The 26,644-nt window shown below is 35.3% G+C and overlaps 5 protein-coding genes across 6 annotated transcripts; 1 reads left to right on the top strand and 4 right to left on the bottom strand.

The window, feature by feature from the left end:
- On the bottom strand, positions 1-1,893 carry LOC120283970 (dihydrodipicolinate reductase-like protein CRR1, chloroplastic). The gene is made up of 10 exons (XM_039290796.1): positions 1,729-1,893; positions 1,530-1,652; positions 1,372-1,446; positions 1,214-1,279; positions 1,043-1,138; positions 839-955; positions 678-770; positions 486-587; positions 316-402; positions 1-230 (listed from the first exon to the last, which is right to left on the bottom strand). Exons 1-10 carry the CDS (start codon positions 1,825-1,827, stop codon positions 198-200), a joined length of 891 nt encoding a protein of 296 aa, XP_039146730.1. The 5' UTR covers positions 1,828-1,893; the 3' UTR covers positions 1-197.
- LOC120283969 (ARM REPEAT PROTEIN INTERACTING WITH ABF2-like) lies at positions 1,315-16,436 on the bottom strand. Of its 2 annotated transcripts, XM_039290795.1 has the most exons (3): positions 16,324-16,436; positions 14,188-15,942; positions 1,315-1,347 (listed from the first exon to the last, which is right to left on the bottom strand). In XM_039290795.1, the coding sequence occupies exon 2, from the start codon at positions 15,911-15,913 to the stop codon at positions 14,210-14,212; it is 1,704 nt and encodes a 567-aa protein (XP_039146729.1). In that variant the 5' UTR covers positions 15,914-15,942; positions 16,324-16,436; the 3' UTR covers positions 1,315-1,347; positions 14,188-14,209. The 2 variants fall into 2 exon arrangements, with proteins under 2 accessions (XP_039146729.1, XP_039146728.1); XM_039290794.1 differs by lacking the exon at positions 1,315-1,347 and having other exon boundaries at positions 13,960-15,942.
- Positions 8,288-12,199, bottom strand: LOC120283971 (peroxisomal membrane protein 11C-like). Its single transcript, XM_039290797.1, has 8 exons — positions 12,073-12,199; positions 9,666-9,887; positions 9,497-9,571; positions 9,339-9,413; positions 9,166-9,246; positions 9,020-9,094; positions 8,763-8,936; positions 8,288-8,680 (listed from the first exon to the last, which is right to left on the bottom strand). Exons 2-8 carry the CDS (start codon positions 9,855-9,857, stop codon positions 8,645-8,647), a joined length of 708 nt encoding a protein of 235 aa, XP_039146731.1. The 5' UTR covers positions 9,858-9,887; positions 12,073-12,199; the 3' UTR covers positions 8,288-8,644.
- Positions 16,437-17,526: 1,090 nt separating the features above from the next.
- LOC120283393 (BAG family molecular chaperone regulator 3-like) lies at positions 17,527-19,062 on the bottom strand. The gene is made up of 4 exons (XM_039290068.1): positions 18,639-19,062; positions 18,304-18,560; positions 18,074-18,220; positions 17,527-17,999 (listed from the first exon to the last, which is right to left on the bottom strand). Exons 1-4 carry the CDS (start codon positions 18,841-18,843, stop codon positions 17,742-17,744), a joined length of 867 nt encoding a protein of 288 aa, XP_039146002.1. The 5' UTR covers positions 18,844-19,062; the 3' UTR covers positions 17,527-17,741.
- A 4,837-nt stretch (positions 19,063-23,899) lies between these two features.
- Positions 23,900-26,190, top strand: LOC120250078 (RING-H2 finger protein ATL78-like). The gene is made up of 3 exons (XM_039258840.1): positions 23,900-24,301; positions 25,311-25,408; positions 25,781-26,190. Exons 1-3 carry the CDS (start codon positions 24,164-24,166, stop codon positions 26,001-26,003), a joined length of 459 nt encoding a protein of 152 aa, XP_039114774.1. The 5' UTR covers positions 23,900-24,163; the 3' UTR covers positions 26,004-26,190.
- The last annotated feature ends 454 nt before the right edge of the window (positions 26,191-26,644 follow it).

The raw sequence follows: 26,644 nt of genomic DNA, 5'->3' as shown, positions 1-26,644 counted from the left end.
GTATTGTCTGCTGTTTTCTTTTCCTCAAATTTTTTCCGTTGAAAGAAAATATACCAGTCGTTTGTAAGCTACAATGACCCTCAAGGATTAAGATTCAATCAAGTACTTTAAAGGGGAAGAATGAAATTTCCTTTGTCTCTTGGAGTTTGGCATCAACAATCAGAATTCTTGCATACTTCTTGAACATAGCTTTGTGATTATAGGAACTTCTCCAACCCATAAATCAGGCTCTGCTAGGATGATATGTTTCAGTGAGATCATTGAGCATTGATACTCATTTGAAAATCTAAGTGAAAAACCTGAAGTGCTTGTTACCTTCAGTCTAACAACCTTCCTGATGGCCAAGATTAAGCCTGGCATGAGGCATTCTATGTCTGTGATGTCATGTTTAAGAGAGTACACCTGCAAAGAAAGCATTGAACTCAAAGAGAATGCCTGATTTGAAGCAAAGTCTTGAATGAACAAAGAATGGACCATTCATCCACCTCTCCTGCCCTTGAAAAGTGAACTGTTGTGCTTGAGGAAATTCCAGGGAGGACCATGCTGTGAACTCGAACTCCATCATCACCAAGAAGTTGACCTCTTGCCTTCAATAAACAGGAAAAAAAACATTTATGTTTTGTTCTAATGTGTCTTGATAATGACATTCAGAAATCTCGGCTCATGAGGCTACTCACCGGGTTTTCTGTGTCGATGTCTTCCCTGTTGTAAAACTGGCCTAAATCAGACAAATTGTTAGCAATTTGAACTGCTTCTTGAGACGGGAGTTCCTGCAAGTATAGTTCAAGCAATTTTATTTCCTTTTTGAGTCAAGTGATGCTGAAGATTTAAACCTTACTGAAGGATCAGGACTTGATTCCACAATCTCAACATTGTTGTAATGAAAGGAAGCTAAAATTGCTGCTTGTTGGAGTAACACAGTGCCAATAGATAGTGTCTGTGCAACAAGGCATCCCTGATGAACAAGAGAAGCCAATAAAAAAAAATAACACTTTAACATTCAATAGATATGCAGTAATTTCATCATCTCATGTAAGTTCACCATGCTAGCCTTCTCACAGAATGCTGATAACTCAGTTATGGTCTCTAACTTAATTTTTGGCACATAGACAATACTGTTTAATCCAAAAGCTGCAGCCTGACAGATTAAACATGAAATTCATTAATTTTTGTAAAACTAAACAATCAATTTCTTCACAATTATAAATCAAACCTGCTTGACATTGTCATAAACAGTAGAGGGATCAGTGAAATCAACCACTACACCAGTTGCCTTCAACTGTCACAAAACAGAACAACACTAAATTAATACAACAATGTTCCTCATTTTCTTCTTCTTCTTCTTCTAATTTTTCTCAATCCAAACAACACCTGAGATATGGAGCCTAAAACCATTGTCAAATCATTGATAATAGGAATCTCCAAAGGCTCATCCAATCCACATATCTAAGACAAACACACAACCAAAATTCATCAACAAGCACCAAACTCAATAAACAAAAAATAAAACAAAATGGAAAAGTGAGAACCTTGCCAGCATCTTGTCCTATAAAATGAGAATCCACAGCACCAGCTACTTCCATTCCTCTGGCTCTAGTCACAGCCAAGATTGCTGCCTTTCCAATGTCCTTTGTGGCACCATTAATGATCACCTCTTTCCATGAAGAACATCTTAATTAGTTGAGATGTAACAGTGTTGATGGAATGAGAGAATTAGAGAAATGGAACCTTGATGTTGTTCTGAGATGGTTGCATGGTGCAAGAGATGATGGAAGTGGCATTGTTGGTTCTAAAGAATGGCAATGGCTGACATCTCATTGTAGCCATTATCAGTGCAAAACTCTTCTGGCTTCTCAGTGAGATGGTTTAGTGTGAGTGTGGATGAGAAATGAATGCCTTATCTTTAAAAAACATGAACCAGACCATGTGGCAAGTCCTAGCAAATATTTAAGCCTTGGTCTTGATTTTTTTCATTTTTTTTTAATAATAAATTAATTTAGTTTTACCTTGATTTGTTACTTCAAACTATTTGATGAGGATTATATTTGAAATTGAATTTGTTGATAGATTAAGATTTGTCAAGTATGAATTAATTATTAGGGGATATAATTTTTATTTGAAATTACAGAAAGGAGAACAAATGGAGAGAGAGTTGAGGGAAAAGTATTTTTATAGCTTTGATTTTAATGACAAGGGTACTAAGGGCTTTGATGTCTATGCCACCTCATCAACCTATTTAACTCTTATCTATTAAACTATATCCCAACAATAATTTTATGGGAAAATTATTTTTAAGTCCCTGAAACTTTTTAAACTTCCTCCAAGGTCCTTCTGACAAAATTAAAGTCCCCATCCGTCCTTCCTTTATAGTTTTTGTACTCGTTCGTCCCTTCCGTCACCCCAAGCTATGATGTTTTTGTTTAATCCCAAAACTACCCTTGAAAAAGTTTGGAGGGAATAATGGCGCCAAGTCAAATCACAGCATGGCTATTGTACTGCAAACTTGCTTTGGAAGTTGCATTCTTCTTCTACTTGTATCTTGATGAAGAAGCTGGTGTTCTGGTCCATATTATTTCCATTCTTGAGCCTCTTCATGTAAAGAACCAATTCTATCTTCGTTCGTCGTCTCCGTCTCCCAAGTCCGGAGAAGCTATCCAGTGCAACGTTACACCAGCTGCAAGGATCTCATCTTGAGCATACCGTATGTCAACGATATCGTCTAGCTAGAGATTTTGTTCATATTATATCTTATTTTTATCAACCACCATGTTCAGAAGGTGCCAGTTTATGACTAAAGGTTTTTTTGTTTTGTTGCTGCAGTGGCTTAATGGACATGTTTTACACTGTTGTGAAATATAAGGGAGAGGGTTGTGTGTTAGATTTAACCATCTTGAGTGGGTGGGAATTATTATTGGACTATGGGCTCAATGTCCATGAGGTGGCTGAATGGTGTCCTTCGAAGTATATCCCAACGCCTTCGTGTCATCATCTTCTTCAACTGGTTGATGGTATCAACTACTGGTGCTAAATAACAACGTCTGTTCACAAGATTTCCTAAATTGTCGCCCATAATCTTCCTAATCACACAAACAAAACAAACTGGTCAGGCGACATATACTTATTGAATAACAAAGTCATAACCCACTATATCTTCCCCAAACAATATAAATTGCCCATAATATCAACAACAACTCACAGTGCAAGCAATTGTCATCTGTAAATGAACAGAACAACAGAAATGTAAACAATAACCACTGATAGTAATCCTATTCATAATACAAATGCATGAATCATAAATGTTAATGATCCATTCACCTTCTTTGATTCTAAATGTTAATCATCCATTCATAATACAACTAAAGAGATACAATCTTATCGGTAACAGGATTGTTAGCAAAAAATAAAAAAAAATTGAACATCAAATACATTTGTAAATACTGGCCCTAAAATAAATTCCACATGTTGATATCAACGTTATTAGAGAGATTCTGCGCACATAAGACAGTTGTTTTCATGCATTCGTGCGGATTTATTCATTACAACTGAAATTAGGGCACAAACCTACTGTACAAACTAATTACACACTCAAATTTCATGTCTTCGTCAAGAGATTTCAAGGAATTTCGTGGCTTATGCACAATGATAATCCAATTTAACAAACAATAAACTATAAATGCAAGATAAGACTAACCAAAGGGTGTTGGCCTCCAATGCCGTCGGCCTTCAAACCTTTTTTTCCCTTCAGTGTCCAAACAGAATGCAAGGATGCTCTCAAGCTTTCTCCTTCTCTCCGGTAGCAGCGACACGAACGCTGGCCGGCTGCGATATGGTCATTCAATGGAGGAAGACGAAAGGCTTTCTTTTCTCGGGAGAAGAAGAAATGAGTATGGGGATGTGATGTGACTGATAATTAATAACTATTTTACATTTTCAAACTTTTTTCAAAATCTTATAACCAATTGAGGGCAATCCCGTCATTTTACTCTGTTTTTAACACCATTAGTGGACTGTTGGACTTGAAAGTATTTCTATAGAAAAGAGAGGACTTATAAGGGATATGGAAAAGTCAAAGGACTTTTTACTCCATTGACAAAATAGGAGGGATGCTCCATGCAATTCCTCTAATTTTATTCATCTTTTTAATTATTCATATTATATATTTCATAATAAATATAGTTATATAACAAATTATTTCATTATTTAATAAAATTAAATATTTTAACAAATATATAAATTTCTATAAAATTAAATATTGTTAATTTATTAAAGATGATTAAATTCTTGATATAAATGTATTTTCTAAAATTGGTGGAGAAATAAAAAAAATAATTTAATTTAAATTAGGGAAAATTACTGTTTACCCCTCGATAATTTCAAAACTTCCCAAACAGCCCCTGTGAGTTTTGCATACCTCAGACAGCCCTTCCTTTATTGTTTCACTTCCTTTTTACCCCCTGCATTATGAAATTCCATCATTGCCCTTAAACCTTTTTGCATACATTTTTTTCATTCTTTTTTGCATTCTTTTTTGCATGTATTCATTTCTTAAATAGAGAGCTCATTTTTTTAAACAGAGAACTCATTTCTTAAACAGAGAGTTCATTTCTTAAACAGAAACCTCATTTTTTTTAAACATAAAACTCATTTTTTAAACAAAAACATTAATATTTAAACAGAAAAACAAATATTTACGTGATAAATTAATCATGGATATAAAAACCAATTAATCTTGGCCACTCGTACATATTTCAATAGAAACAACGATATTTAAGCACTTTTTTAAACGTAAACGCAATATATTAAACAGAAACATCGATAGTTAAACAAAGACAAACAAGCATATAAACAGAGAACTCATTTTTTAAACAGAGAACTCATTTCTTAAACAGAGAGCTTATTTTTTAAACAGAGACCTCATTTTTTTAAACAGAAACCTCATTGAGTATCTCATCGTCGCTGATCTCGCGAACGCTGAGTCTTGAACTCCGGATCCGGGCGAGCGATCTCGAGCGTGGCTCGCTCGTGGGGGTCTTAAAGGAGAAATCTTTATTAGGCGTTGGCGATCCGGTTGGCGACGTTCCTCGGCGGTCGGAGTGGTGAGGTCTTCGATGGCGACGTCGGATAAGACGAGGTCGAACTTGAACGGAACCATTCTAGACTGCGGAGACCGCAACATGGATAGCAATAGGGTTAGGGTTAGGGTTAGGGATCATTCCGGGGTTTGGATCCATGGTGCCTAAGTCGGTGACGGGAACGGAGGGAGGAAGCGGCGCCGATGAGGGTTCGATCTCGCCGTCTTCGTCTTCATCGTCTTCCCTGTCCTCGACCTCATCTCTTTCATCTTCTTCGTCGTCGACCTCGGGGAAGACCGCATTTAAATAGAAACAACGATATTTAAGCACTTTTTTAAATGTAAACGCAATATATTAAACAGAAACATCGATAGTTAAACAAAGACAAACAAGCATATAAACAGAGAACTCATTTCTTAAACACAGAGCTTATTTTTTTAAAGCAGAGACCTCATTTTTTTAAACGAAACCTCATTGAGTAGGGGACATTGAGTATCTCATCGTCGTTGATCTCGCATGAACGCTGAGTCTTGAGCTCCGAGATCCGGGCGAGCGATCTTGAAGGTGGCCTGCTCGTGTGGGGTGTTAAAGGAGAAATCTTTGTCGGCGTTGGCGATCCGGTTGGTGACGTTCCTCGACGGTCGGAGTGGTGAGGTCTTCGGTAGCGACGTCGGATAATACGGGCTGAACTTGAATGGAACTATTCTCGACTGCGGAGACCGCAACATGGATAGCAATAGGGTTAGGGTTAGGGATCATTCCGGGGTTTGGATCCATGGTGCCTAAGTCGGTGACAGGAACGGAGGGAAGAAGCGGCGCCGATGAGGGTTCGATCTCGCCGTCTTCGTCTTCGTCTTCATCGTCTTCCCTGTCGTCGACCTCATCTCTTTCATCTTCTTCGTCGTCGACCTCGGGGAAGACCGCATGCTCCTCGTCGTCGAGCGAAGGCATCGAAAGGTTGCAACTTTTTCTCTGGCAAGATTGAGATCTAGATCGAGGGGGAGATCAAAATTCTAGGGTTCGAAATCCCATTTTTCATGCAACGTGACTGTGATTGTGAGCCGCATGCTTTGTCTCACTGGCCCAGCCCAACTGCAATAAAGAGATTTTGGGGGTGATAAATACACCACAAAAAACTCATTTCTTAAACAGAAAACTCATTTCTTAAACAGAGACCTCATTTTTTAAAACAGAAACCTCATTTCTTAAACAGAAAACTCATTTCTTAAACAAAAAAACTCATTTTTTTAAACAAAAAACTCATTTTTTAAATAGGAAACTCATTTTTTAAACAGGAAACTCATTTTTTAAACAGAACCTCATACCTCATATTTTAAATAGAAGCTTCATTTTTAAATAGAAACTCATTGCACCCAAGGGCATTATAGTCAAACCCTGTCACACTTGCCACAACTTCCCACGCAAGGGACAATTTCGTCCAAAAAATTCTAAATTAACTCTATCAATCACCGTTAGATGTTTGAGGGGTTTAAAAAATCATTGTATTCAAAAGGAAGGGGTTTTTGGGGAGTGCAAAACTAACGGGGTGTTTTTGGCAATATTGCAAACTTACAGGGTGTTTTTGGTAATTTCCACTTTAAATTATCAAGTGCAAAAAAATCTCAAATTAAAAATAATTAAAACAAAAGTTAAAAAATAAAAAAATTAAATTAAATTAAAAAATATTTATATTTATAAGTTTGAAAATTAAAAAAAATCTGCTAAAAAAATGCTGATGAAGAGGTGCAACAGTGAAAAAATATGAGTGGGTCCCACAGTTAAACGTTTGGTGGGTGATCACCAAACGTTTAATGCCCGTTTAAGATGCTCTAACAAAGGCACCGTTTAAGATATGAGAGGTGCAACAGTTAAAAAATATGAGAGGGTTTAATCCTTAACCCCTTGTTTGGTTGGAGGTTTTTAGAGGGGTGAGGAGGAGTTAGGAGGGGTGAAAGTTGTTTGGTTGGGGGAGTGAGGAGGAGGAAGAGGAGTTTGGAGGGGTGTTTCACCCCTCCAAACCCCTCATATCCCATCCCTCCAAATCGGGGTCTTTTGGAGGGGTGGGATTATTAAAACAAATTTTGATGTTTAATTCTTTATGAGAAGACCAAAGTATCCTTTGTCAATTTGAGAAATTACGATAATATCTTTTTTAAATCTAATTTCATAATAACAATTAAAATAATAATAATAATAATAATAAACAAATATAAAAAATTGAGTTATACAAATAATATTATTACTAATATTAATCTTAATTTTAATATTAACAAAGTTTGTACAAAATAATCTTTTAGATATGTATAAAAAAATATTATGATCAATTTTATATAAAAGGGCAAATTAGTAAAATACACATCAAATCTCTCCTCACTTCTCCTCACCCCTTCTTCTAACCAAACAAAAAAAGATTACCCTCCGCACTCCATTTCGAGCCAAAACATAAAATTTTTTCAAACCCTCCATACTCCTCCCCTCCTTACTCCCCCTCACACCTCCCCTCCCCCACTGAACCAAACGAAGCCTAAGCGTTTATTGAACGCTTTTAAAGGCACCGTTTAAGATGCTCTAACAAAGCCACTCTTCTGCCCCAAACAACATAAATATTTTAGGGAAAATTGGTTATAAGCCCCTCAAAAATTATATAATTGCATATTTATTTTCAGAAAAAACATAATTGTATATATACTCCTATAAAAATATAAATAATTACGGATATGCCCCTACTGTTAGATTCCACTAACAGAAGTTAATCAAACTTTATTAACTATGGTTATAACTTACAAAAATTTCAAAATAACCCTTGTAAATAGTTATTTTATAATTTAAAAAACTATTCAAGAGTATATATGAAAATGATATAATAGTCATTTTATATATCGATTGTTTGTTAACAAATGGTTTTTCAACCAATTTAAATCCCAGAGGTACATATACAATTATATGTATTATTCAGGGGTATGTATGTAATTATGTTTTATTAAAGGATAAATAAATAATTTTAAAATTAATCAGAGGTACACTTGTAAAACTCCCAATATTTTACTATAAACATTCCAGTTCATTTAAATTTAAAATTAATATAATCCCTTAAAAGGACCAATTAAGCAAATTATATCATATAATTAAAAAGCCCAAGTGGCGTTTTCCTTTGTAGACAAATAATGATTTACCTGGGTATAAACAAAAATTACTATAGATAAACGCACATTTCCTTTTTCCCTATTTGCCCTATAAAGAAACATTATACAATTACCTTACATTCAGATGTACGGCAATGACTCAACCATTAAGCAATAAGCATTACAACCAAAGCAAAATAAACAAGGCAACAGCAATGCCACACAGCATTTTGCCATGTACTAAAGAAATGTCTGAATATACACCCTGTAAAAACTCGTTAAAGTCTGCCACTAAATATTACTATTAGCACTCCAAACTGACTAAATGTTTGCCATAGTTTATTTCTGAAAATAAAGTGAAGACTTTTGTCTTGTTTATAAGATACATCCTTATGAATCTGCAATTATTATTGATCATTCAGGAGTTCCTATAAAGAGAGGCCACACATTTCATGTAGTCTTAGACTTGGCTGAAGAAGGAAGCAACTGCACAGTGAGATAAAAAAGAATCCATTCAGATTTGGCAATAAAATTTTGATTTGTCTTCGACTTTGAATGAGAAACAAACCTGGTAACAAGATATGAGGGAGCTTAGGAAACCAAACCCTCCAGTGACACGAGGAGTGATTTTCTTCGGTGCCAGCTGAAGCAACCCAATTGCAACCACTAGGTCCATGGAAGCCTTCACAAGAGCCAGCAGCCTCTCATTTGACTGTTTGACCTTGTTACGGTATACCTCATCCTGTAGACATTCAGGTGATGATCAAGGTAAAACTGGAAGTAAAAAATGAAATCAAAAGTTGGGAACTGTTTGGTGTGACATACTTTATATTTATCTGATAGCTTGAGCTCCTTCTCGAGCTTTTCGATTGACTTGGATATTCTTACAAGCTCCGATAACTGAGATAAGAGCAACCAACAGCTAGAATGTCAATCATAAACTCCCAATCAGAAACCATAACTAAACAAACCTCAATCACAGTAGTGCAAGCGGAGGAGCCCATCCAACAAAAGAGAGAGATCCTGCCAATCAGCTCTGCACGTTCTTTGTTCTGTAAAGGCCAATTCAAGCATTTAGTTTCTTTTCAAAGCAATTTCAAACAACTTCCTTGTTGGAAATGATTAAGAAAGAAGATATATATACCTTGTACACTCCTGTTCTCCCAAGCCATACAATTTGATCCAGGAATAAAAATGTCGACAACAACGCATTCTTGGACTGCAAAGACCACATATAAAGTATAGATAGGACATGGCAATTGTTAAAACCAATCTTCAGCTTTACAGCAAACATCGTATTACCTTTCCTAGTAAAATGAGAGGAAGAGGAGTCTCTTTGGAAGGTGGAGCGATGAGAGCGTGCAAGTCATTGACAAACTACAAAATCGAGAGAAAAAGATTTGATCTGGAATATTAAAGAAAGCATTGAGATAGTTGCATCATGCAACAAACAAGAAAACTTAAATAGAACCTTGAAAAGTCGGAAAACTTTCCGCGCAAGGCTAGTTGACTTGTCAACATTTTGTGCGGTGCCAGGCTGTCCGTTGCTCAAGAATTTGGAGCCATACTGAATAGCCCTGCAAATCTTATCTCTGGCTTCAGCTTTATTCAGATATAAGACTAGCAAAGCAAGTTCTGCTCTTGTTGCATCTAATGTGCTCATCCTTCTTACAAGCGATCTGATTGCTCAAAGCTGAAAGAAAACCAAGACATAAAATAAGCCCAAGGGCACCGAAAAAACCACAGCGTATAAGTTAAATATCACAGCAAATGGATGTTTTAAGGCAATCCAGTGCAAAAGCTAAATAGGGCTAACTGTTCACCATCTTACACTATTGTAAAATAATAGCATGCTTGCTCAATTCAAAAGCGTGTTGTCTAGATTGAGTAATATACAAATATTACAAACACATCAAGTTCCATGATCAAAGATCAATGAATTATCAGAAAATTTTAATCAGCAAAATTACCAATTTGAGAATCAATCAAAGATAATGTCAAATAACAATGAAGAACATGTACCATAAGTATATGCACACATGAACAGCCACTTTCAAGATCTATTAAATTTTGGCTCATACCATTGGCCTTCTCAGCATCAATTTATACAAATGAGCAGTCATGCTAAGTATAACACAGAATTATTCCTAACATTCCATAATAAGTATTAAGGAACTGAATGTTCTTCAGGTAACATTTCTGGCAAGAATCAAAAGGACTAGAACAAAAGAGATGTAGGTGATACATAAAATAGAAATAGGTGAAGGGCAAAAAATTTAAGCAATATTACCCATGTGCAAAGGGCAACCATTATCCATAAGTTTCTAACAACATCAGTAAACCCTAATTCAAAGATTTGATTTGACATGAAGTGTTAGTAAAAGCCTATCAACTCAATTAATATATGCATATGCATAGTCATTTCTAAAAAATAGTTTTTCTAATTCATGAGACAAACCATAGGACTTAACTCTTTTTTTTCCTTTATTTATTAGTTATTACACGTGATGTGGCTAATTAATTCTAAATTCTAACCACAACAAGCAATTTCTATGAGATTCCCTCAATGGAAAATTATGTAGCAGCAATTTGATAATGAAATCAAAAGAAACTTCATCCCTTTCAGGATACTAAACTTTTTAACCCACCTAGAAACACCATCATTTTGAGACTTTCAAAACCCAGTCCCAACCACTTCATACCCCTGCCTTTGCTCCAATATTGATGTGGAATAATTTATCCATGAAAGCAACAATATTCAGTAGAAGAATAAAACTACATCCATTACATGCATAAGTGACAACATGAACAAAGTTGAGTTAACATACTCAACTTTCCCATATGAATCCCAACACTTAATCATACAGTTAATTTCCAAAACTAACTAATAAAAAAATATCGGATCAGCTTCAACAACCAAGAAGTCCTACTAAGGCGAGAAAGCCCTATAAACTGTAAACCACAATTTATTTTTCAATTTAAAAAAAGTGTCATTAATTACAAGATGGAAAACAGCTTCTATCGAATATCTGCAAACTGTACTCTGACCAAAGTTTTTCTATAATTATCCAGGAAAATAAGCCCAAATAAATAATCTTTAACTGGTTAATAAATTAAAAAATTATAAACACACACCAGAGTGCCAACACACACAGATTTCCTCGTCCTTAAGCCATCTGAAAGCCCCAAAACACTAAACAATTATACATCCAATCTAAAGCCCCAAAATATTATCTAATAGTTCATTTGTACTCAGGGCATTACCACGAAAAATCCAATCTTTTTGCCTAATTATACATAATATCATTAAATTACAAGATGGAATTCTGCTTGTATATCTGAAAACTTTATTCTGATCAAATGTTTTCCTAAACCTAACAACATAAAATAAGTCCAAAATATCATAAGCTTGTAGCCTAACGGTACTTGCCCTTATTGTGAAAAATTACATAAAACAAAGGTGACATATATAAACGGTCTTTGAGTTCAAAACTCATTGAAAGCAATAATAATAATGAGTCACTGATTGTAGTTGCCGGCTCACAGCCCAAATCCCTCATCCCCTATTGAGGATGCGCTGTTAGGTGCGTACACCTTTGCATATAACTCTTGTCGCTATCAGAAAAAAAAAACTATAATCACAAATTTTCATAGTTCCCAATTCCATCAGAAAGGCATCCCGAGCTGAATAACAACATCATTAAAATCCGAAAACAAAAAAACAAAGGGGGGGCAAGCAAAGGATCAGACTTTAAGGTAAAATCAAAGAAAATACAGCAAAATAAACGAACACTAGGAATTCAAAACAGCAAGAAACACTTGAAAGAAAAGATAAATTGCAAAGAAAAGAGGAGGAAAAGGGAGACTAGATCCATCACCTGAAGAGGAAATCTCGGAGAACTCTAGGGTTTGCGGAGAAGAAGATGATGAAAATAGTCACAGCGTTAGAGTTCCACACTCTTTTCTTTAATTTAGAAAATTTGCGGTTAACTCCCTGGTTTTCCGTCTAATCATATTTACATATATATATATATATATATATCTCAATTCACTTTATTGGAGCATCAAGCCACGTGTCAGTTGATCCGGCTTCGCTTCTCTTGTTATTTTTAATTATTTAATTAATCCTCTATCTTTTTGGATTATTGAATATTTATCAAATATATTTTAAATTTTAAATATATGATAAACAAAAAGAAATTTTTGAAATAGTACTATTTGCAAGATAATTACACTCATTTTGGCAAATAATTGACCTAAACAAATCAATAAACTTATTAAAATATTAGCTACTTGATTCATTTATTAAGTTGAATAAGAAGTTTTAAGCCTAATAATTCATCTCATTTGATAAAATATGCCGAGTTTAAATACCCACAAATTTGATTACATAAAATTTATGAATAATTTATTTATAATATCATTAAAGATGTATTTATATAAATTATTAAAAGATTTGTTTATATTATTATTCACAAGCTCATTAGTGCCACCGTTGTGACTTCTCTCTTGTTATTGTCATCCTTTTTTTTTTTTTAATTCCATGCTTGAAGATTATTGAAGAAAACTTGGTTTCGTGCTCGACTCAAGCCTTAGTTACAAGGATTTATTAAAAAAACCTCAAATTTCAAAGGATACTGTTATGCATTAACAAAAAAGAAAACTAGTAATATAGCTTTCTTTAATTGAGATAATGAACTTAGTTTAAGTTTTACATTATTATTATTATTATTATTATTATTATTTTACAAAAGTGATACGAGGACGTTGACTTTTATGTAAATGGAGGGAAGTGAACTGATTTGGGAAAAGTTACACTTCCCCATTTAAAAATGAAGGGGATTTAATTTAAAATTTTTAAAACTAAAATAGGGGAAGTGAGCCACATACATCCCCATTTTCATACCCCTTTAAAAGTTATGGAACCCTAAAAAATTTCACAACCTCATAAAAAAGTGACAAGCAGATATAAAATACAGTGATACACCAGTTATAATGACTTAATGATTTCTTAAAAATTTATCAAACTATTACATTCACCATGCATACACCCAAAATATACTTTATATTTTTAAAATAGTGGAATCCAAACCTAATAAATGAAGAAAACTTAGTTTGAAGCTTGAACGGAGCTGAACCAAGTCTTAGAATGATTTATTATATAAACCTCAACTTCAAAGGATGCTTTTATGAATCAACAAACAAAAGAATTAGCAATATAGCTTTAATTGAGTTAATGATCCTAGTTTGAGCTCTTCAATTTTTTTTAACAATTGGAATCCAAACTTGTCACATGAAGTATGAAGTTTGAAGTAAACTCGATTTGAATTCATGTTAAGTTAAAATACTTACAAACAGAATTAAGCTTGGCTTAACTTAGCTCAATTACAATCCTAAAAATATGAACAAACCAAAAATTTGAACCCTCAATTTTTATATTAGAATAATAATAAAAAATACCAAAATGGTAACCATCTACTGCCCAATTCAATATAGTTCACACCTTAATTTAAGTAGACTAGGATTTACTGCAAGAACAATATCAATTATATCTTTTATAGTAACTATTCCTTTATTGATAAAAATTGTGTATAGTTAAAAAAAAAAAAAGCATACTTAATGAAACTTTTAAAAATTTCAAAAATAATATACGTGTAAAAAGAAAACAAATAAGAGCCGGCAAATTAGATGTGGAAAAAGACACCACAAATCCAAAGCTTAATTAATCCATCCTTAATCCAGCCCCATAATAAATAAATCACTAGTCATAAACCACATAAATAAACTTATTGAAATAAAGTTCATACACAATAAGTTAAACAAAAATACTAAATAATAATAATAATAACAAAGTTACCACTAGCTAGCTCTAATTATTAAATAAGCTCCATAGTTCATACATAATAACAAAACACCACTCTATGTTCATGTTCCATGGAGACATTGAAACACAATCAAGAGTTATCATTCATTCATTCATTCAACCAATCTCATCTTCTTCTTCTTCTTCTTGTTCTATCTTCTATAGAACAAGCTCTTCAGCTTCCCACGCTCCAACCTCTCCAGCAACTTCTTAGCGCCATTAACGTCCATCTCCGAGAGCTTCTTCAAATACCCAATGGCTCCATGAGCCACCATCATCTTCTTGCTCTTCCTGCTCGACGACACGCTCAGCAGGCACAAAACCGCATTTTTCTTCGCATTGTTCGCAGGACTCGAATCCAACAACTGCACCAAGTTCGGCACTCCCTTCTCGTCCTTTTTCAACACTCTCCCGCAGTACTTGCATGAAACCAGCCCGGCCAGCGCCTGGGCCGCCGCTTCTCGGACTCCGTTGCTCTTCGCCTCCAGCATCCTCACTAGATATGCTATGCAACCGTTGTCGCAAACCAGCTTCTTCATCTCCGGTGAGATTAATGATACTTTGTTAATGGCTGCTGCCGCTGCTTGTTGCGCTCCCGGCGAGCCGTCTTTCATGGCGTGGAGGAGACGGGGAAGGACGGAGAGAGATATGAGAGTTTCCGGTGGGACGGAGGTGATGATGTTTCGCAATGCTGATACGCCGGATTCTTGCGGAAGTGGGCCGTCGAGATAAGCTAGTAAGCTCGGGAGAGCTCCACCGGCGACGACGGAACGTCGGAGGTTGTCGTTGGTTGCGGTGAGATTCATCAGGCATTCGGCGGCGTATTCTTTGGAGCCTAGGACGATGCCGGAGTCGAGGAGGTTGATCATTACTCTAATGATTCCCTCATCGGCGAGAGTTTGTCGGATTTCCGGCACGGCGGAGAGGTTTTTCAAGGCTCCGGCGGCGGCGGATTGGGTGATGGAGTCGCCGGTGAGGCAAATGTCGAGGAGAGGACGGACACCGCCGTGGCCCATGATGGAGCGGGCGGTGTCGGGGGTGACGGAGAGGCGTTGGAGAGAGATCACAGCTTTCTCTCGGCTCGCCGGAGTGCCGGACTCGGCGAGGCGGATGAAAGGAGGAAGGATGCCTTCTCCGACGAGCAAAGCGTCATAGGTCCCTGACTCGACGATCAAACAGAGGATGGTGGCGGCTTTCTCTTTGATCTTAGGGGAGGTGGAGGAGAGGAGCTGGACGAGAGCGGAGACGCTGCTCCGGCTAAGCGCCGGCAAGACAGTCTTCTCATCGTCCTGGATGGCAGCGAGGAGGCCATCGACGGCGCGGTGCTTAGCTTCAGAGTGACCGATCTGGAGGCGAGCTAGAAGCTCACGGACATTCCGGCGAGAAGGTTCAGACTCGGTTGAGCGTTTGGCCGGAGACGGCGGTGGGGTGGCGTCGCTTAAAACGCCGGTTTTGACAAGAAGCGCGCAGTCACGGAGGTTGAGATCGAGCTTGCAGATGAGAGAATCGAGGTCGCTTTGCATTTGGAGTTTGCCGACGGTGGGTGGGGCAGGAGACGGCGAAGGGTGGCAGAGGTCGGCGATGGATATGGCGTCGGAGAGGGTGGTGGTGACGGAGTGGAGTTGTTCGCGAGAAAGTTGGTTCTTTGAGAAGAGAGGGTGGCCGGAGAGATCGGATAAGCGGGAAGGGATGAGCTCGAGCTTGGAGATGATGAGTTTCCAGCGGCTTGGGAAGCCGCCGGCGAGCTTGGCTCGTTCGAGTGCGATGGGGATTAGTTTTTGCGCTTGAGAGAGGAGCTCAGCGGCTGATTCGGCGCTGGAGTTGGCTTCAGCCATTGTTGAGGCTTGTTCCACCATGGTTGGTTTGCTTGAGCTCTGTGATCTCTCTGTTTTGGAACAGAGAAATGGAATGTGAATAAAGGTCTCACTTTTGAAGATGAAGAACAATTAAAGATTGTTTCTTTTTTTTTTTCTAACTTTTTAATGGTAGAACTTGGAAAGTGAAAGATTGGCGCTGGTGATTGAACACTTTAATGTAAATGATATCTCAATAGGAATGAACTTATTTAGAACTAAAAAAAAAAAGTGATTATAATGCAATGATTTGCCACATTTATATCAATCAAGAATGAAAATATAGAAGAGTTAATTATAAGTGATCAAGATGTTACACAGTGTTTAAACTTGAAGACGAGAAGAGATTTTCAAAGAGAGAAAAAAGGAAGAAAGGAATGAATAACTTGGGTTTAAAGTTGGCAAAGTGTCACCTTTTGGAGAGCTTTCACTTCGTTGAAGAAGAAGTTGGCAAATTGAAAGCTTGTTTTCAGAGAAGGTGGAGATGAGAAACAGAGGAATGAATGAGTTCACAAAGAGAAAGATTTCAAAATGCGATTTTTATGGCGAGTGTTTGGATGGATGATTGAATTGATGATGGGGAATGGACGGCTGTGATTGCCGGTGACCGTAGGGAATCCGACCGTTCTCGCGACCAGAATTTTGAATACTGGTGTTGTTCCCGAGAGACTAGTGGACACGTGGCTGTTATCAGTCGGGTATAAGGCTGACGTCCTTTGAGGGAAACGCATTCGGAAACGCTGGTTGAGGGAAACGCGGGTTTGTGGTTTTGAGATAGTTTACAATGCACGGCACGCCAAACGGCCATTGTTTTGAAAAATATATATATAAATAAATAATTAGATATAGTTTGAAGTTTTCATTTTTTATTAATAGTATTTTTTTACAAATTAATTGTTTTTCTTTGCTTTTCCCACCTTGTACCCTTACTACCCTTCCATTGACTGAAATAAATTAAAGAAATTACACAGTAAATTTAGATCTGAATTTAAAAGTACTCCATAACTTATAGAGGACTGGTGATAAGAGTTGCAAATGCATACGCAAAAGATTTTAAATTATATATTATCTCATGAGGCTAACCTTCATAGCATAGGGACTCACCTATCCCAAGCATATAATCAATATATCACTATGTAAAAAACTTTACAAGTTAAAATAACCAAAAAAGAGTATGATTGTGACTTGTAAATTTTATATTTTAAGCATCTATCAAAATTAGACATAAAGTTGATTAAATACAATTCAAATATATATATATATATATATAATATTAAATTACGGTTGGGTGAATTATAAAGTCCGACTAATAAAAATGTAAAATAATACATAATGTGTTGGAAAATTACATAAAAGAATATAACAAAAATATTGTGTCCTTTTGTACTATATGCTCAAATAAACACAATACAAAAGAATATATCAAACAAGATTAAAAAAATTTTAAGTGGTATATAAGATTAATAATCATAAGCAAGTTTATCATTATATCAAATTTCTCATTTTAATATTTCCCAATTTGTCACCACCACAAACAAGCATGATCCATCTCTATCTCAATTCCATGCAGAAAGACAAACCAAATTGAACATAATTGAGAGAGAGAGAAAGAGAGATGCATAAAACAAATAAGCTCATTTTATTAATGTCCGAAGGATATAAATTGAGAAGAGAAATGCAAATGATATACAATGAACCAAACACAATCAACACCATGAAAAAACACCACATTTAGAAAATACATCTCTATATACTTACTTTTACATATATATATCAACACAGTCAACATTTTACCTTTTTTTTCTTTTTTTTTTTTTAATTTTCCTAATTATCAAAACAGCTCCCAATCAAACCTGGGAGTGGGGGCGGAGGAGGAGTTGGTGGAGCGCGCCGTGGTGCTGGAGTTCGCTGCTGAAGTGGACGGCGAGAACATCGAGTCAAACACTTCCCATTTGGTCGTCGCCACCACCGGTGCCAGCGCTGACTGCTTCTGTTTACGCTGCTGCTGTTGAGGTGGTTGTTGTGTTGGCATTGAGTTCTTGATCTTGATCACGTCTAGCGCTTCTACGTACTTTTGAACTCTTCGGACCTGCGAGAAATCTCTAGTTTTTTTTCATTGAGGCATTATAACAAACACAAGCTGGGGATTATTGAATTGCAGACCTGCATTCTCCGTTGAAGCTTGACATCGCCATCGGCGATGATTCCGTCGAGCTTGAGAAGCTGGTTCATCAACAGCTCGATGAGATTCAAGACGTCATGCTCTGCCACTTTGCCGCCTTTGGCCACGATAGCCTCCAAAGCAGTGACCTTTGAGTGGATAGAGAAAGATAAGAACAAGAGGCAATCTTTAATGACTAAGAGGATAAAAGATTGGATTTTTGTGAAGGAACCTGAGATGCGAGTTTATCAACATCGAGGCTGATCTGGGAGATGGATTTGGAGGCTTTCTCGAGCTTTGCATTGCGGCGCATCTCCAGGCATCGCTTGGCCTGCGCGGCGGGGTCCTCGAGGAGCACCATCTTGGACCCATCCTTCACTCCGGAGATGTCAAGGAAGGCATTGGAAGCTCGCTCCTTGTCCTTGAACACGATCTTCTGATCCCCTGGATGCATCCCCGTCCTCTCCGCCAGCAATTTCTTCAACTCCCCTGAGATTCAACCATCCAAATTCACAGACATGAATTCCAGCCAGATTAAACTCCAATTAAATTTCAGATTTGACCTACCGAAGGTGGCTTGCGAGCTGAGATAGATCTCATGGGATGCGCCGCCGTGCTTGACTCTCACCCTTATGGTCGGCGCCGGCGGTGACGGTCCTTCTCGCTTCTGCACCAGCATCCCCCCTGGCCTCATCTCCCACCGCGCCTCATCCCCCGCTTCACCGTGCTCTTCTTGGCCAAACGCCGAACACCTTGTCTGCATTCTCATCATCTTCAACCTATCCCTTTCAAACACTCCCAGATCTCTCCCTCTTTGCAGATCTGATGGAATTGAATCCAATCCAAGCAATCCCTTCTTATCTATTCCGCCATTCCCATCATCCAAAAGCTCCAATCTTCCTCTCTCTCTCTCTCTCTCTCTCTCTCTGTTTTCTTGAGAACAAAGCTTGAGGAGAAGAAGTAGCGGAGAAAGGAAGGAAGAAATAAAGAAAATTTATATATAGACAAAAATTAATTAATAAAAAATAAAAGGGTGATTGTGAAAAAAAGCAAGGCAAGCTGGCACGAGGGCAATACCATCCTGTGAGATCATCTGCACGGCTAATTGCATAAATATCTTGCAATTTGACGACGTGGCACTGTTAGATGACTTCAATACCAAAAATACCCCTACTCGAGACCACAGTTCAACGAAAATGCCATCTTGGACATCTCGTGCTCGTATTCCTCATAGGGGCAATACTGTCATTGTAGTCAATAAAGCGGCGTAAAAGACAAAGGAGTATGACCGTCATTAGGACAAATCCCATGTCCAAAACCGTAAAATAGGTCCGCCGTCAAACAAATCGGTGAAACAAGAGGGTAAAACTGAAAAGGTCTGATGATGACGTCATGACGAGAAGGGATTACGTGGCGGGAATCCGTGAGCTCTTGGCACTAGGTGGGCCCCATAACGGGCCGCGTTGTCGGGTAGCGGGCACCCTCCGAAAGCCCACCGACACTGGGAAACCCGTGCCGAAGGGCCCGATGGAGTCCACGTGTGCAAATCGAGACCGTTCATCTTTGGCTAGTGGATGGATTGAGACGGTGTAACCTCTCTTGCCCCCCTCGGTATATAGAAAACAATTGGGTGCTTGCTTAGAGACAAGACTCCCAACTACTCCACCCTTTTCGTTTGTCTTTAATTAATCACAATTAAGTTAATGATTCCATTTTTATTAACTTAATTTTATCTTCGTTTTGATTGTTTTGCATTTTTGGGTTTTAATCTTATATGCTCACAATGTTCGAGTAATTTATTTGACAATTAACATTCATATTTGTCATAATATTTGGTTGAGATTTAAATAGCATTAGTGTGTAAATGACTTATCTATAATGACAAAAAAAAAAATTAAAAATAATAATAATAACAAAACTAAAAATCCTCCAATTATCATCATTTATAAATAATTGGTGCTTATGATTATCAAGAAACAAAAAGTGGGGATCTTTTTATTGGAACCGTATGAACGAGGGATTACATTATTATGAATGAGAGTTTGGACCTATGTATGGTTACTTGATTAGTATTGGAGTGGGTGTTGTTATTTGGCTATAATTAATTAATTAATTATCCATGTTGTTGGCGGCTTTATTTTTTTATTTAAATTTAAATTTTTTATTTTTTATTTTATCTTGGATGTTTAGTGGCTATCATGGTCAATGTTGGGTTATTTATATTATGGCATAGTGATGGGGTTTACTTTTTTTTTTTTCGGTGGTTAATTATCTTAAAGGTCAACCATTAAAATAAATGAAGGTTAAGGTTAGGTAATTGAACTATTGCGATGACTTAGAACAAATAAATACCAATATTTTGGGTATTTTAAGGGGGTAAGTGGAAGTGCCACTTCCCAAAGGAAGGAAAGTTGGAATTTTTTTATCACATATTTTTTTTATGTGTTTTCTTTTTTCAATATCAATTTATACAAATGAGTGCGTGTGTGTGTGTGTGTGTGTGTGTGTGTGTGAGAGAGAGAGAGAGAGAGAGAGAGAGAGAGGAAATGATGCATTAGAAATCGTAATTTAAATGATGCATTACAAATCATAATTTAAAAAAAAAAATTGATAAACCATTATAAAATTAAAAATATTTATATAAATTTAAGGTTTTCTTTTGTTTGGGATAAATTCAGCAGAAAAAATTGAGAATGATATACTTGTCAACTTTTCTTTTACACTGTATTCATAATTGGAGAAAAATGATTTGAAATGATCAAGTGAAGAAGTAATATTTCATTGAAGTGGTTGAAAGTTAACAACACTTCTAATAACTTATAGTGTTCATTTGGTAAAAAATGAGAAAAGAGTTTATATAAAATTTTATTTTTTTATTTTAATAAAAAATGTTGAAATGGGCATAGTTCAAAAATCAAATAAGTGCTAAAACTTTTCCATCACTTCCCAGAAATGGAAAGAAAATAAGTTTAAACTCAATTCATTAATTCCATATTTCACCATTAGAACTTTGATAGAACACAAAAAGAAAGAGAGAGGACGAACAAAAGAGAGAAAGACACAAAATTAATCTTATTTAGTTGAAACAAAAAATATAAAGAATGTCCATTTGATTATACCAATCTAAAAAAGAGTAGGTTGGGGTTTGATTGTTTATATTTTCTGTGAATATGCAAATCGATTTAAACGGAGACATCCAACCGTTTCAAATTCAATGCAAATAAATTATTGTTCATAATAATGTTCATTATCATACAAAAAGTTATGTTCTTAAAAAGTATTGTTGATCAGATTTGCACTATTTCTAAGTATCCTTGTTGATTCAACTAATGCAACTATATGATGGATGTTAAATGAACGATGATCACCCAATGTTTATAGATTTGATTGTCTATGAACATGGGTAAAGAATCGGTCCTCTATGATAGTTATAGGTATTTATAACACATATATTTTATAATAAGTCATTTTTAGCTTTTGGCTGTCACTTGACAGATAATTGTGGATGAAATCAATTACAAAACTCAAGTTATTGAGAACAGTTTATTTTTTACAAGTCCATAAATAAATAAAAATTATCTTATCCAGCCAGCAAATGAGACGGATTAAATGCTCACAATATTTTATTTTATTTTCTAAAATGCTACTTATGTTTCAAATTATTTGTTATTGCTATTAAAAATCTTAGAATATAGAAAGTAATATTATAATAGAACAATTTTAACTTTTACTTAAATTATTTACTCTTATTAATACACCCACTGTTTAAATAAATTTTATTAAATAAGAAAAATAAAAGTATATATATATATATATATAATACTTTAAAGAGTTCTTAAAAGTTAGCAGTAATTTGAAACAAAAAAAAATTCCTTGAAATGGATAGAGCACTAATAAAAAAATTAATCATTTTTTCCGCTACACAAAACAAATTTTTACCATAAGTTATTGGGAGATAAATACTACTCCCCCAAACAAATATTTTTATGAATATTTTAATATTTTTTAAAAAATATATTTAATAATTTTTTTTAAGTTAAAATATTGATATTAATAAATATTTATCTTTACTATAAACAAAGCACAATTTTAATATTAAAATATTTATTTTTTATTAGAATTACTTAAATCAAAATTTAGTCCATTAAAATAAAACTTTTGTCTCCAACTAAATAATTGAAAAATAAAATTAACTCTGATATTTATTCCCCAACCAAACATTGTTTTTTTAACAACATATTTTATACAAAAAAAACATAGAGTTGAGCTGTAATAAAAGTTGATTTGGTGTCACTTCATTTCTGTTGCTGAGTTGATGTTGAGTTAGATTGAGTGGGGTCAATTAAATTGGGTGCTGAGTCACAAAAGTAACCAATCAACCTCCAAGATGTTTCTCTGTCACTATACTCAGTGTGCTTTTATAAATAGTGTATTGATAATGGTACTCATGTATATATTAAATTTAGACAGTTATGATTACCAATAAATTCCACAAAATGTTGAATAAAATTGATTTGGACATCCCAACAATTCTCATCATAGTCCAAGAAGAAATTAACATATTTGGGAACAAAAATGGGTAAGTGAGACATATAAATCATGTTGTGGGTAATGACTATTTTGAATAACAAAATTATTTTGGTAATGAAGCTATGACAAGTTGCTAAATGCATTTAAAATAGTGTTGAGTGTGAGAATTATATTCAAACTCATATTTTTTTGTTGTAAATTGATATAAATAAGTACTTAATTTTTTTCTTAACTTGTCACAAATCATTATTATTTTTTTTATATTGTGTGTATCTAAATAGGGTATATGATTGGAGAGCACTATTTCGATGCAAATCAATAAATCGGTAAGACATCAAGACAAATTCGAAACACAAGATATGACTCCATAACAATAAAAGTCATAGTCGAGCAATGAGATGATGGAGGATAAACTTCATTGTCAAAATCCTAAATCACCGACAAAAATGCCTTAAATGATTGTTGACTTTATTCTAAACATGTAATAAAACTACTAAATCGGAGTAAGGTAGGGGGTAGAGGGAATTTATGGTAGAGTAGCGAATTGCATATAAATTGTAAAGATCACCAATTATGCTCTACTAGGCAAACACTGACTCTCTGACATTGACAGATGAAAATTAAGATTGTAAATTGAGTTAAAAACTTGGTAGACTTAGCCGAAAACATGGTATAAAATACTACTCTCTCCGTTCCTTTTTAGTTGTCACATTTTATAGCGCTTCTCTATTCCTTTTTACTTGTCACATTAGAAATTTTGTACAGTATTAAATAATTCTTTCCAAATTTATCATTTATATGTACTTATACAATTTTCAATAAATCACAATCAACTAAGCATTAAATTATTTACTCCACTAGTGGAATTTTAAATAGAGGTAATTTTGAAAAATAATAATTTTTTTTTATAAAATATAGGTAACCAACTATCTTTAACCAATGTTTCTTAATCGATGTGAATTAGGTAAAGTTGACAATAAAAAGGAACGGAGGAGGGAGTATGTCACTCTATGTTTACTTCTATTTTAAAATATATAAAAATAATCATAATTTGTTGTATTATATGTTATGTCAAAATTACATTAATAAATTAAAGTAATATACAATAAATGAATTAATTACTCAAGCTAAATATAGCTTAACTTATTTACTTATAATGCTTGAACTTGTAATTCAAGCCATGCGTATTTGTTAATTTATATGGTTTCACTCATTTGAAAGTCTAAAGATGAGGAATACTATGGATCAATATTTATATATATAATTATATTTTTTTATGGGGGTGGATAGGCAAAATTCCCAAAATGAAAGGGGTTATATAGAATAGAAATACAAGGTTTATAGGGGTGTAAATGAAAAAGAGAAGGGGATCTGAAAGAGAAACCGCCGTGTGGAAGGAGGGCCTTCGTTGGAATGGTAGAGAGCAAGCAAAGCTTCAACAATGGCGCCATGTGCTCTTTTCTCCTCTTTTTCAGTGCCTTTCCCTCGTGCTCTTCTTCTTTGTCAACTCCTAATGGCCGTGGTGAAGGTGAAGGTGAAGGTTTTCAACAGTTTCTGCTCTCATGGTTTATATCAGCTTCCATTTTGTCGCTATTGTCATCGGCTTGGCCTTGAGCTCCGCCTTCATTGTTTTCATTTGCATCCGCCTCAGCGCTGTCGTCCCTCGTGAGCCTGAGCTCCGTGGCGAGCTTGGTTTTCAGGTGAGCCCTTGTTCTTGTTCTTAGTTTCTGTTTGGATTGAAGAGATTGGGAGGAATTTCTTTGGTGAAATGTTGTTCCTTTTTGTGGGTTTTGATAGAAATGAGTGGTTTTTTATGCTTGTAATTGTCACTTATTTAGTATGTATTTGGATTGAACGAGAAGAGAGGAAAAGTTCCTTTTTTTTTTTTTTCTTTTTTTTTGAAAAGAAAATTGCTATTCTTTTAATCAATATACATATACATATACATATACATATACATATACATATATATTTGTTAATGTTTGAGTAAGCGTTACAAATTTGATGGATAGGCAAATGAAAGGAAGTTTGCTGGCTTTTGTTGTACTGAAATTTCCATGTATTTTCTTGCTGTGTCATTGTGAAAGGTGGCTCCTTTTTTGTGTGCCCCCCTTGATGAAAAGGAGAGGTTTTTGTTGGTGCTTGTACTTATCTTTCTTCTTTCGGCATTGTTTGATATATATGTCTTTGGATTGATGGTTCAGACAGGAAAATGAGAAAACTGAGGAGTTTAATTATTATTTTGGTGGCTGTTGTTGTTGTCATCTTCCTTTTCCATCACATGATTTGTTTCCTTCTAGTCTCTGACATTTCAATGAGTGCATTTGTTTGAGGAAAAAAAAGAGCAAAAATGAGAAAGAATGTTGTTTCCCTTCTGTTTGGTCTAATGATGAGAATAAGATGGATGAATTAATAAAAGTCTGTGTTGCCAAGGCAGGAAATTATTGTACTGAATTTCTTTGGCGTTTTCTTTGTTTATAAATTCTGTGAAGCAATCACATAAACTATCTCTCATGCAAGACATTGTGAATGAATTGGTTGTGGTTGAGTTCATATGGGGCAAAATTAAGTGTATAAATATTGTACCATTAGTCCAGGATTAATCTTGATTTACCTGAAAGGATTTCTACTTTCTGAATAATTGTATGGAAGTATGGGCGTTTCTCAGGATTCTGGCTCTTTGCTGATACTAATACATAATTCTGGCAGCTGAAGAAAACAAACAAAGGTTTGGAGCCAATTAAACTTGCTGCATTTCCTACAATGATTTACAACAGTGAAGTTTTACATTCTAGAGAAGATATCCAGTAAGCACTTTTCTGATGTTAATTTTTATCTTGCTTTCTTTGTTTGATCATTCTTGCATCATTCTCACAACATACGTAGCCAGTCACAGATATAATATCTTATCTTTCCCAGCAATGTAAACAATGTGGGCAGTATTTGTCAGTAAAAGAGAAAGAAGAGCTTGTTCTGCTTCTTTATTCTTTTGTTGATGACTTTTCTGCATTCATGGTTTGCGCAAACTAAATTCTTTCAGAGGTAGCATTTATCAGTTGGATTAAAAACTCATTCACCTGAAAAGGAAAGCTGAAACAAGTGCATCGGTTCATATGCCACTGAAGGACATGAATGCATAATAAGCTTATGCTGAAAAACCTTCTTCTTTGCTTTTACAGGTGTTCTATATGTTTAGGGGAGTATCAACAGAGTGAATTAATAAGAACACTGCCTACATGTGGCCATTGCTTTCATCTTATTTGCATAGATTCATGGCTTCACAATCATTCAACATGTCCAGTTTGCCGATTATCATTGAATGATTCAGACGACTCCTTGATCGAAATACTTCAAGCAATGGAAGTGGACAGTCCTCCTCTGCATCCTCTCACTCATCCCTGACCCTGTTTTGGCATCAGCAATGACTTTGAAAATAACTGATAATTTCATGTGTGTCTGTCTTTTACCATTCTGAGTTTCTTTATGCTCATCAACAACTCAAAATCCATGACATTGAGCTTGTGTTTATAGGTATGATGGTGGTTCTGTACATTGTGCTTCTAAGTCAACAATTTTGGCAGCATTTGCAAATTAACTTTTATGCATCATTCCTATAAAAATTTTCCTAAAATATACACTGAATTTTTTTGTGGAATAGCCAAAATGGTTGATAATATTTTCAAAGTCTAGAGTTTAATAGCAAAGTTTATACTTGTTTGGTGGCCATAAGTTTTTCATTAAAAAAGACACGCTGGTTCTGGCATCAATTCCTCTCAAAATTTTACCAAAAATGTCATTAAAAACTTATTCAAAAAAGAGTTTTTTTTTTGACACCACCCTTTTGAAGGGGTTTCAAATAATTTACCAAAAATCTATGTATAATAAAATCCCAATTTTCAGGGGAAATAACCAAAAATAATAATAATAATTCTTGTCAATCATTATAATTTCATTAAACAAAAATGTTTATTAGGATTGCAATAATTTTTGATAAATCTTGGATTTTAATAAAAAAATTTCAGCTTTCTAAATAAAAACTGTCA

Source organism: Dioscorea cayenensis, chromosome 19 (assembly GCF_009730915.1).
Source record: "Dioscorea cayenensis subsp. rotundata cultivar TDr96_F1 chromosome 19, TDr96_F1_v2_PseudoChromosome.rev07_lg8_w22 25.fasta, whole genome shotgun sequence".
NCBI lineage: Eukaryota > Viridiplantae > Streptophyta > Magnoliopsida > Dioscoreales > Dioscoreaceae > Dioscorea > Dioscorea cayenensis.
The sequence above is the reverse complement of the archived record's forward strand: the minus strand, read 5'-3'. Positions and strand labels throughout refer to the sequence as shown.